The 12,963-nt window shown below is 45.9% G+C and overlaps 1 protein-coding gene across 8 annotated transcripts in view; it reads left to right on the forward strand.

The window, feature by feature from the left end:
- LOC129817750 (active breakpoint cluster region-related protein-like) overlaps nt 1–12,963 on the forward strand; it is a 218,147-nt gene that overhangs the window by 183,675 nt on the left and 21,509 nt on the right. The window contains exon 1 of one of the 8 annotated variants that reach the window (XM_055873336.1): nt 10,530–11,160. The exons of the other annotated variants lie outside the window; for them this stretch is intronic. Coding sequence (XP_055729311.1) covers nt 10,972–11,160 — 189 coding nt within the window. The 5' untranslated portion in view covers nt 10,530–10,971. Of the gene's footprint in view, nt 1–10,529; nt 11,161–12,963 lie in introns of those variants that run through there. 8 annotated transcript variants of the gene reach the window in all.

A 12,963-nucleotide genomic window follows, 5' to 3' on the forward strand; every position in this document is an offset into this window, starting at 1 on the left:
CGGCTGACTGACCGGCCGGCTGACTGACCGGCCGGCTGGCTGGCCGACCGGCCGGCTGGCTGACCGGCCGGCTGACTGGCCGGCCGGCTGGCTGGCTGACTGGCCGGCTGACTGGCTGACGCTGGCTGGCCGGCTGGCCGGCTGACGCTGGCCGGCTGGTCGGCTGACTGGCTGGCTGGCCGGCTGGTCGGCTGACTGGCTGGCTGGCCGGCTGACGCTGGCTGGCTGGCTGGCTGGCTGGCTGGCTGGCTGGCTGGCTGGCTGGCCGGCTGACTGACTGACTGACTGGCCGGCTGGCTGACTGAATTATTTAAACAGGTGGAACTCCACTCAGATCTCCATCTCATTTCAGGAGTAGGTCAAAGGGCACAGGTCCTGACTGCTTCATATCTTTTTTACTACCGCAGACTCAATGTTTCAAACACAAGGGACAGCAGCAGGAATGTATTCACCATAAAGGCTGTCGGTATCTTTTTAAATGCTTGGCAAAATTCACATGGGTTCATTTATTTTCTTGTGATTGACATTTTAGTTGGAGATGATGAAATGATCATATTGTTTTGGCCAGTACTCTGAGTTTTACCTGGTGACCTTATGCTCCACTAAACCCATGACGACCACACATTAAATTTAGATCACAAATCTAGAGTAGTTTCTCTCAGGTTTCCTTCCTTCTGTGTCAGTGAGTTGTTCCCATCCATGTCCCCTGCCTGGTCTGTGGGTAACAAACCACTGAGATCCGGGGGAACACCGTTTGTATGTATGTGCGTATACATTATGTAGTGCTACGCATTTTTTCATTTACATTTGAGTAATTTAGCAGACGCTCTTATCCATAGCGACTTACAGGAGGAATGTGGGTTAAGTGCCTTGCTCAAGTGCACATTGGCAGATTTTTTTCACCTATTCCTCTCTGGGATTCGAACCAGCGACCTTTCGGTTACTGGCCCAATGCTCTTTACCGCTAGGCTACCTGCCGACTGACTTCTACCAATAAACCCCCCAAAATGGCTAGCCTACCTGCTCCACTTTAACTGAGCATGACTGAGCACTCCCCCACAGTAGCCAGCACACCGAGAGTCCACAGCATCCCCCAGTAACACTGCCTTTCCTGGAGAGCTCTTAAACTAGAGAACAGCCAGGCACCATAACCATCACCAGCACTTCCTATGAATTAAAGATGATCTTCCATGTTCATTATGCTGTTCAGCCATCTCTCCTGGGTAAGGGAGAACTAGCTATGCTACAGTCGTTCTGTATATGCAGCAGGAGGTTTGTCAGCCAGACAAGCACAGAGATCGTTAGCTACCGCTCCTCGTTACCGCCTCTAGCTCGGGTCTTGCATCAGTACGATTCCGTCACCCCACCACCATGTGGTGTTTCGCTGCAGCAGCACCGTATTGATCTAACAGAGCCCCGTACGTGCACTAGTGCAACTATCGTCTCCATGGCAACGGTGTGGTTGAAGGTGAGCTCCCCCCAGTGGGTTGATCAGTCAGGGTTGTGAACAGACACAGGACGCAAACCCCCCCTGACACCCTTCCCTATGCCCCCTCTCTCCCCATCCAGCCTTTCCATCCCTCACTTCCCTCACATCTCTGCTTCCCATCCATCCGCTCTCAGAGACAGTGAGTGCTCTATGCTCCTTTTGTTCGAAGAGTCTGTAGTGATGATAGTGTTTAATCTGAGTTCTGCCCCCAGTCCACTCACATGAAAGCAGGAGGGCTCAGCCAGGGAGACCCCCTCTGGGCTGTCAGCTTCTCACCCTGGGCTCCCCTTCACATGAAAGACCTGACACATGGTCACGCACATCATGAACTCAGACACACACATACTGAGCCTGCATGTATGTGTACACACACACACACACACACACACCTTACCCTCGCCCCTCCCTGCAAACCCCAGCTGTCATTCCATTGTGATTCTGAGCAGCACAGCGGTATCTATCCCCCCCCCCCCGTGTGCAGTTTTAGTAGAAGAATGAGGCAAGATAGGAAGGAGGGAAAATGGCGGAGGGGGGTAATTTAGGAGTGATATTTATAGAGGCGGGCGGCCAAGGTATTGGAGAATTAAAGCTGATTGAATTATCCGCCAAGGATATGGCTTATGGCTATCTGTATTACCAGGCTGTCACAACCACCAATCATAGGCCTCCACCACTGCCCATAGCCCCACCCCTTCCACGCACACAGTACACCACACACACCTCACAATGACCCATAGATGAATCCAGTGTAGTCAGTCATTTTTTTTACGAGGAATCTTAATAACCCCAAAGCATCTCCACTTTCATTAGATTTCATCATGAGTTATGATCCTGTGTTTTCATTTATCACATGTATTTCATAATCTGGTTAAAGGGAATGCCTCTCCTGCTATGTCTGTGATGGATGCACTAACTACAATATTATTCTCTAGGATGGTTTGACCTGGAATTGTATTTGTATTTTTTATTTTTACCCCATTTTCTCCCCAATTTCGTGGTATCCAATTGGTAGTTAGTCTTGTCTCATCGCTGCAACTCCTCTACGGACTCGGGAGAGGCGTCTATCGAAAGCCATGCGTCCTCCGAAGCATGACCCTGCCAAGCTGCACTGCTTCTTGACACACTGCTCGCTTAATCTGGAAGCCAGCCGCACCAATGTGTTGTAGGAAACACCGTCCAGCTGTAAAAGTGTGTCGGTTCATGTTACCGGTGGATGTCAGTTCAAAGCCCTCATGTTTGGTTTCTACTCTAGAACGAGATTCTTCATATTGGAATCCAAGCTGTACTTGCCAATGGAATGAATCAATTAATGCTAATTCACAAAACAGCCCAGGGTTGTTTTAAGGCCACTTCATACACGTTTGGAAATAAAGTTGTGAAAGTCAAGTGAAGAATCCCAGGTAGGACTGAGTTGCGTCCTGGGCTGAGCCTATCTGTCTCTTATGGAGCCGCTCGATAATGGAGAAGTCTTTATAGAGGGCTGTGAGGCTAACTGTGCCACCCTGGTTGTCTATACTGAACAAAAATATAAATGCAACATGCAGCAAAGATTTTACTGAGTTACTGAGTTATTTCCTCATGAGAGGAAATCAGTCAATATAAAAAAAGAATATTAGGCTCTAATCTATGGATTTCACATGACTGGGAATACAGATATACATCTGTTGGTCACGGATACCTTAAAAGAAGGTAGGGGCGCGGATCATAAAACCAGTCAGTATCTGGTGTGACCAGCATTTGCCTCATGCACCGAAACACATCGCCTTCGCATAGAGTTGATGAGGCTGCTGATTATGGCCTGTGGAATGTTGTCCCAGTCCTTTTCAATGGCTGTGCTTGCTGGATATTGGAAGGAACTGGAGCACACTGTTGTACACGTCAATCCAGAGCATCCCAAACATGCTCAACGAGTGACATGTCTCGAGTACGCAGGCCATTGAAGAACTGGGACATTTTCAGCTTCCAGGAATTGTGTACAGTTCCTTGCGACATGGGGCTGTGCATTATCATGCTGAAACATGAGGTAATGGCGGCGGATGAATGGCACGACAATGGACCTCAGGATCTTGTCACGGTATCTCTGTGCATTCAAATTGCCATTGATAAAATGCAGTTGTGTTCGTTGTCTGTAGCTTATGCCTGCCCATACCAAAACCCCACCGCCGCCATGTGGCACTCTGTTCACAACGTTGACATCAGCATACCGGTCGCCTACTGTACATGTCGCCATACACATGGTCTGGTAGTCTAGCAGTCTAGCCAGACACCTAGGTATTTGTAGTTGTCCACATATTCTAAATCAGAACCGTGCAGAGTAGTGATGCTAGTCGGGCGAGTGGGTGCGGTGTGAGTTCAGTGTGTCAAATCGGAGGGCCTGTTGTCCGGACCTCTGGCAGTCTCTATGGGGGTGCCACAGGGTTCAATTCTCGGGCCGACTAATTTCTCTGTTTACATCAATGATGTCGCTCTTGCTGCTGGTGATTCTCTGATCCACCTCTACGCAGACGACACCATTCTGTATACGTTTCACCCAGCTTTGGACACTGTGTTAACAAACCTCCTGACGAGCTTCAATGCCATACACCACTCCTTCCGTGGCCTCAAACTCCTCTAAATGCAAGCAAAACTAAATGCATGCTTTTCAACTGATCACTGCCCCCACCCGCCCGCACGTCTAGCATCACTACTCTGGACGGTTCTGACTTGGAATATGTGGACAACATCAAATACAAATACCTAGGTGTCTGGTTGGACTGTAAACTCTCCTTCCAGACTCATATTAAACAACTCCAATCCAAAATTAAATCTAGAATCGGGTTCCTATTTCGCATCAAAGCAGCCTTCACTCATGCTGCCAAACATACCCTCGTAAAACTGACTATCCTACCGATCCTTGACTTCGGCGACGTCATTTACAAAATAGCCTCCAACACACTACTCAGCAAACTGTCACAGTGCCATCCTTTTTGTCACCAAATCACCATATACTACCCACCACTGTGACCTGTATGCTCTCGTTGGCTGGCCCTCGCTACATATTCGTCACCAAACCTACTGGCTCCAGGTCATCTATAAGTCTTTGCGATGTAAAGCCCTGCCTTATCTCAGCTCACTGGTCACCATAGCAGCACACGCTCCAGCAGGTATATTTCACGGGTCACCCCCAAAGCCAACTCCTCCTTTGGCCGCCTTTCCTTCCAGTTCTCTGCTGCCAATGACTGGAAATGAATTGCAAAAATGACTGAAGCTGGATACTTATCTCCCTCACTAACTTTAAGCATCAGCTGTCAGAGCAGCTTACCGATCATTGCACCTGTACATAGCCCATCTGTAAATTGCCCACCCAAATACCTCATCCCCATGTTATTTTTTGCTCATTTGAACCCCAGTATCTATACTTGCACATTCATCTTCTGCACGTCTATCACCCCAGTGTTTAATTGCTAAATTGTAATTATTTTGCCACTATTTCCTATTTATTGCCTTACCTCCCTAATCTTACTACATTTGCACACACTGTAAATAGATTTTTCTGTTCTGTTATTGACTGTACGTTTGTTTATCCCATATGTAACTCTGTGTTTGTGTCGCACTGCTTTGCTCTATCTTGGCCAGTTGTAAATGAGAACTTGTTCTCAACTGGCCTACCTCCCTCACTAAATTTAAGCATCAGCTATCTGAGCAGCTTACCGATCGCTGCAACTGTACAAGGCCCATCTGTAAATAGCCCATCCAATCTACCTACCTCATCCCCATATTGTTTTTATTTACTTTTTTTTGCTCTTTTGCGCACCAGTATTTCTACTTGCACATCAATCACTCCAGTGTTTATATGCTAAATTGTAATTACTTCGCTACTATGGCCTATTTATTGCCTTACCTCATGCCATTTGCACATACTCTATATAGACTTTTTCTATTGTGTTATTTACTGTACGTTTGTTTATCCCATGTGTAACTCTGTGTTGCACTGCTTTGCTCTATCTTGGCCAGGTCGCAGTTGTAAATGAGAACTTGTTCTCAACTGGCCTACCTGGTGAAATAAATAAAATAAATAAAAATGTACTGCCAAATTCTCTCAAACAACGAATGCAGCTTGTGGTAGAGAAATTAACATTTAATTATCTGGCAACAGCTCTGATGAACATTCCTGCAGTCAGCATGCCAATGGCACGCTCCCTCAACTTGAGACCTCTGTGGCATTGTTGTGTGACACAACTGCACATTTTGAAGTGGCCTTTTATTGTCCCCGGCACAATGTGCACCTGTGTAATGAGCATGCTGTTTAATCAGCTTTTTGATATGCCACCTGTCAGGTGGATGGATTATTTTGGCAAAGGAGAAATGCTCACTAACAGGTATGTAAACACATTTGTGCACAAAACCTGAGAGAAATACGCTTTTTGTGTGTATAGAACATTTCTGGGATCTTTTATTTCAGCTCATGAAACATGGGAACAAGACTTTACATGTTGCGTTTATATTTTGGTTCAGTGTATAATTAAGACACAGGCCTGACAATGATGTCAGAACTAAGGCTCTCAGCAATGGCCAGACATATTGTAGGCTCCCATTTTTTTTTGTTCTCTTTCTCTCTCCTATTTTTTTCTTTCTCTTTCTCGCTCCCCCCCCTCACTTTTTATCAAATCAAACTTTAATTGTCAGATGTGGTGAATACAACAGGTGTAGGTAGACCTTACTGTGAAATGTTTACTTATAAGCCCTTAACCAACAATAAGTAAGTAAGTAAATATTAGCATTTTTCTTTATATAATAAGAAAATAATTTGAAAAATATACTAAAGCAATACAATTTTTTTTTACAATAAATAACAATAACGAGGCTATATACAGGGGTACTGGTACTATGTCAATGTGCGGGGGTACAGGTTAGTCCAGGTAATTGCGTAGGTAGGTAGGGGTAAAGTGACTGTCTCTACCTCTCTCCAAGCAAAGCTTTACACACATTCCAGGACCTGACATCATTATAGTGTTTGTGTGTGAGCATCTACAAACTCGCAAGTGTGTGTGTGTGTGATTCTGCCAAAGCAGGGTCTCAGCATATCCCACATAATGCAGAATAGATGATGTAGACATGTCATTATGTTGACATATCATTAACTCCATAAATAAGCCATGAGGAAATACTGGAGGGGGGGCGGGGGGGGGGGTGTTGAATAGGTTTCGGCAAGTAGGATTATGTGTGTTTGGGTACTGTTGAGTGAAATTTTGTGTGTGTGATGTCATTGTAATTTGGAGTGATGGACTAACTGTACTGTCAATCTTCAAGAAAGAATATTGCTGCAATGTTGATGAATGGATCTGCTCTCCCCTCAGCCCCATGTTCCTTATACTGAAGCTGTGTGGTGGAAGACAACACTGTCAAACACACAGATAAACAAACACCTACATGTTCTATTCTATATCATCTGATGGACACAGAAAGCTATACTATCATCCTATGTGTATATGTGCACCCCAGCCTTTATAACAGAAACACTCCTTAACAGTAGAGGTAATTAACCCAAGCTTTCTTCAGATACTTTAAATGAATTTAAAGAACATAGAATCTCTCATCATCGCTCTTAGACGGTGACTTCCCATTGAAGTACAGTAAAGACAAAAGAAGCCTTTGAGACAATGCAGGGTAACGGCTAACTAGACATCCTCTAAAAAAAGAGGAAGAGGTGCTGATCCATTGCCTTTTGTTGTTGTTGCTGTCTGGCTGATCAGAGGGAAGAAGAGACAGATGACAGTTGAAAGAGAAGCAGTGGAACACTAACAGCCAGTTGACTCTAGTGCTCCCAGTATGTCTTCCAGTATAGCTGGGATTTAATGGGAGCTGATTGTTCCAGTTGACTGAGGTGGAGACTTCCTGCTAGAACTGACAAACCTTTTTAAAGGCCCATTGCTATTCATTCACAGCAGGAGGACACGGTGGATTGCAACCATGATCGATTCAGGTCAAACTCATTCTGTGTTTATCTTTGTGCCAATACATTGTGAATATGGGGAATGATTCAGTGAATTGTTTTGGTTTTCATTGAATATACAGTGGAATCTTGCATTACTATCTAGCAGTGTCGCTGAGGAGTTCATGTTGTTTCTATGCCTCGTGCTGTGCCATAGTTGTCTGCCCCAAAAAATGCAAGTGACTAGGACTCCCTTAATCACCCAAAATATATATATAATTATAAAAGGCTCCCAGACATTCTTTCCAAGAAATGATGCACCAGACTGTATACATGTTTCATGCTTACAATCCTGAGTAAAAAAATAAAAAATACCCTGCCAGGCTGAGCTCCTACTGCTACGGTCAGCCCCCTGATTGAAAACAGCAAAGAGCCAGGCAGAGACGAGGAGTTAGTCCCATCCGTCCGAAGCACAGATAGACCTAACACGCACATACTCACAGTTAAGGGCGCTAACTATCTCCTATCGGAACAAAGTTTTATTATCATCATTACAAGATGTCATTCACGTAACCCCCGTGGTCTGTCACGGTCATGTATGACATCATATTGAGTTCAGGCTGAAGGCTGACAACACTGACTAGCTTTGTTTAACTTGTGATAAGAGTTGTTGAGAGAGTGAACATTTTTTTGAATGGAAATACCAGTTATCAAGTACTGTACTGAACCGAGTAGTTGGCCTATCTTCTCCCTGCCTTTTGGCTTACATTCGTTTTGATTTAATCTTGCTTTGACCAAACTGATGGGTCTCTAGGCATAATGGCTGTGGGAAGAGCCTATTCTGATTTGCTTCAGAAGGATTCTCATCTTACTGTGTGTATTTGTGCAATCAATGCATGCATTCCTCCTTTCATATATGACATGTGTGTTATCTGCCTGGTACCCTCTCTGTGTTCCCCTCCCATGACTCCGTGCTGCTATCTGAAGATAGCAGTCAACCTCAGTATGGAGCGCATAGGGGGTCTGTGTGACCATACATAGCTACTGTTGTGGAGAGGAGACAATCTGTCTCTGTTACGCTATGAAATGCAGCCTTCCGTCGTTCTCCTTTTCTCCTTCATAGAAATAAATGGAGAATAGATATGGAGCCAGATAAATTATGACAAGCAGGCTTTCCTGGATCGATCCATTCATTATACAATATACTATTCCCTTTCAAAGCTTGCAGCATAACCATCCATCATCCATGTCTGACTGTGTATCCCGAGTTGTGCTTTCTGAGAGTAGATTCTGATTCGCTGTAGTAGTCTCCAGAGTGGCTGGAGATAATATATTGTATATGGGTCTTTCTATAAATAATGGGGCCAATGTGTGACATTGGGATCAACATTTCAAAATGGGTTGAAACATTATTTTTTTTTTAAGCATTTCCACGTGTGTACTTAGAGTGTACTTAGAGGAATATAAGGTAATATATGCAAGTTGGCCCATAACTCAACCTATACAACACAGGTCTAGGACTATATTATATCAGAATAATTCATAGGAAGAGCTTTGGGTGTGGTGCATTAGTCTATCCTATATATTTGAGCACAGGAGACCAATACAAGGCACAAAAACATATGAAAACATAAACTAATTACCTTGATGCCTTCACTGTTAAATCTAAAACCCTACTGTAAATCAAGCAGACAACAGCAGATGATCAACCTCAATTCGCCTGGGATAGTAGATCCAAAGTGGATCCAGGAACAACTGTCTTCACCGGCATAACGAATGAGGAGTGGCGACCTGTCATTCAGAGCCTGTTTTGAGCCCCACATTTGGCTACGTTTTTTATTTTGGTGGGGGCTGCCTGTTTTGCATGTTATTTTGGCAAACAATGTAAAAAAAATATATATAATTGAGATAATAAAGCCGCAAACAAACATGGTCTCTTTTTTGCTTTCTTGAGTAAGGCAGCTCCAAAATGCAGGTGTTTCAGCCTAGCTCAGTTCTTTCTGTGGTGGGGCAACCAGCGGAAAATACGAAGCGTAGGGGTTCGTAATGGTCTCTAGTTGCACCATGATTGGCTCAGTGTTCTATCACTTATGGGGACACTACGTCACCACCAAATCTAAGGGTAGAACTCGAGAATTCAAGACCTTTTGTGCTGCCATAGTTACATTAGAAGTGCCCATCCAAGAAGGCTCAAGGTCATTGGTCAAGACAACAACCGTGATAAAGGGTTTTAAATCAACTTGTGAATTTTATTGAATATAGCTATGATCTCCCCTTATCTTAATGTAATGATGGAAAAACAATAGCAGATTATTATCAATGACTTATCAACAGCTGTAACAAGTTTTCCATTGTAGGAAATCCTCACTGGTACCCTAGTTTATAGAAAAACCCATATGAAGGATTCCCTGATATGTGTCTGGACGGCTGAGGGTGGTGGGGGTAAGGGTTAACTAGCATAGTGGAAACACTGGGGGTCAATTATCCCTGCATCTCCCTATGGACAGGGGAGAGGGGCTGGAGGAGTGGGAGTGGAATCCCACTCTTAACACACACAAACTGATATATACACACACACACATAATGGGCGGAGGACTCAGTGGAGTGTGGAAGCGTGGAGAAAACGCATGGCAACATGCACACAGGGAGAGAGCTGATGTGCTTGTCAGATTACGAGAGGGTGTGTCAGTGTGACAACCATTTAGTACCTTTTTTTCACCCTTCAAAATGTCATATTGTTCTTTGAGGTTCCATTACATGTAGCTGAAATGTGGTCCCAGTTCAGATGGGGTCTAAATCAACCTCTTGTCTCAGTCACATTGCCCTCTTCTCTCTCTCCCTCTCACATTCCTTTCTTTCCCTCTTTTACTCACTTCCTTGATTGGTTACCAGTTGTGGGAAATGATGACATGCATGAAGGCTAAGAGGAAAGGCACACAACAGGGTTTGTCATCTTTCTCTCTCTGTCTCTATTTTATTTTCTTAATCTCTTTCTTTTTCTCAGTTTGTTGGAGGTGTGTTCTCACATCTGGAGAAACAGGGCTGGTGACGGCAGCAGCTCATTCACTCCCCCTCCATCTGCCCACGCCCCCCCCCCCCCCCTCCCACCATCCCTCCTCTCTCTCGCGCTCCCCCTCACACTGTGCTCCGTGTCTCTGTTTGCGTTACTGGAAATCAGATTGTGAGCTGTGGAGATGCTGGCAGAAGCACAGTGTGGAATAATCTTGACATCCCAGAGAGGGACCAGTGTGGAATTCTCCGGCTTTAGAAGAAGACTGAAAACCATATCAGGATTCTCTGTTCTCACGGACTGAAACTGCCTGTCATACCTTGTGCCTTCCTTATTGCCTCATCTTAAAATTTGAAACGGACATTTTCACCTTTTTTCTTAAATGAACATCAACTGAGGGAGACCTTTTTTCGTCTCAACATTTAGAAGACAAATCCCCAACCTTAGACGTGAGGTTTTTCTGCACAGTGCTGGATCTGACCACTCAGGAAGTGGATACCTTTGGGATTTTACTCCCTGTTAGTTAGTTCATATTAACCCCTGCACACAGTCTCCGGTAGGATGACGGAGGTCCTGGTGTCCGACGTGAACCTCAACACAGTGTGTGAGCGGCTGGAGCAGCACTGCTGTGTGGTGGACCAGCAGCAGAACAACCAGCAGCCTCAAACCCCCTCCTCAGCCATCAAGAGGCACACCAACACCGGGGCCAAGCTATGGGGTCGCGTACGCAGCAAGCTCCTCAGACAAAAGGTCCCTACTTAATTGCTTGTCCTCTTTTTTGTTATTTTCTCTCTCTTCTTTTACCAGCTTAGTCACGTTTTTTTTCTCTCTGTCATTGCTAAACTTTTTTTGCTCTCTTTACTCCCTCTTTCTCTCTGTGTGTTTGTTGTCATCCCTTTCTATCTCTTTCTATGGTCTTACGGGACTGACAAGGTCTCGCTGTGTACACCTAACTCATACTGTAGCTTCAGCTAAAGCACTGCCTCTCTGCTCTGTGCTGATGCTATTAGATGACAGACTGGTAGTGAAATGCATTAAATGAATGATTTAGGTACAAGGGATAATTTACTGTTGGTGCGGAGCTACAGTGTTATTGCCCTGAGTACTGCGTTGTGTGTGAGGTGCCACAGTGATTTTACACACTACACCCCTCCTACCACTTTCTCACCCTCTCATCCTCCTTCCACGTCTACCACTCTGCTCTTTTTGGCCCCTCGGTGCAAAGCCAGTGAATGGGCATGATGATATACCTCTGTGTGTGATAACAGATCTGTTTGTTATCAGGGGTGTTTTGGTGTAGCTGAGAGTCTGAGACTGCTCCCTCTGCTGTTCTGTTCTGAGAAGTTTTACCCCTAGACACAGATCTCAGCCAGTTCTGCATTGAGGTGAGGATGTTGGTGATAGTAAGCTGATCCTAGATCTGTGTCTAAGGGCACCCTATACCCAGAGTGTGTTGCATTGGTAGAGGTTGGATATGACTAACGATCCTCTCAGCAGGGCACCTGGGAACGCGGGGTGAGACTCATTAAGGCACCTGGGAACCCGGGGTGAGACTCATTAAGGCACCTGGGAACCCGGGGTGAGACTCATTAAGGCACCTGGGAACCCGGGGTGAGACTCATTAGGGCACCTGGGAACCCGGGGTGAGACTCATTAGGGCACCTGGGAACCCGGGGTGAGACTCATTAGGGCACCTGGGAACCCGGGGTGAGACTCATTAGGGCACCTGGGAACCCGGGGTGAGACTCATTAGGGCACCTGGGAACCCGGGGTGAGACTCATTAGGGCACCTGGGAACCCGGGGGGAGACTCATTAGGGCACCTGGGAACCCGGGGGGAGACTCATTAGGGCACCTGGGAACCCGGGGTGAGACTCATTAGGGCACCTGGGAACCCGGGGTGAGACTCATTAGGGCACCTGGGAACCCGGGGTGAGACTCATTAGGGCACCTGGGAACCCGGGGTGAGACTCATTAGGGCACCTGGGAACCCGGGGTGAGACTCATTAGGGCACCTGGGAACCCGGGGTGAGACTCATTAGGGCACCTGGGAACCCGGGGTGAGACTCATTAGGGCACCTGGGAACCCGGGGTGAGACTCATTAGGGCACCTGGGAACCCGGGGTGAGACTCATTACTGACACATTCCTACCTAATTAGACATGGCAATTACTGTCACCAGAACGCCAGGCTGAGGAGAAGCATGGTCCAGCTTACTACTCTTTCAAGTTGGACTGACTCCTCTGTCTGGGGAATAGACACTTATGCATATACACACACACACGCACAAACACAGCTGCTGTTGTAAATATGCCTTTGCTTCAGGTTCTAGGCCATGACTCATGCGTTGGAGTAAGAAGGTAATTTTTTTAGGAGATACTGTTTTTATCCCCGGTGCTACAGGTCTTTATCCCCGGTGCTACAGGTCTTTATCCCCGGTGCTACAGGTCTTTATCCCCGGTGCTACAGGTCTTTATCCCCGGTGCTACAGGTCTTTATCCCCGGTGCTACAGGTCTTTATCCCCGGTGCTACAGGTCTTTATCCCCGGTGCTA

Source organism: Salvelinus fontinalis, chromosome 2 (assembly GCF_029448725.1).
Source record: "Salvelinus fontinalis isolate EN_2023a chromosome 2, ASM2944872v1, whole genome shotgun sequence".
NCBI classification, from domain to species: domain Eukaryota; kingdom Metazoa; phylum Chordata; class Actinopteri; order Salmoniformes; family Salmonidae; genus Salvelinus; species Salvelinus fontinalis.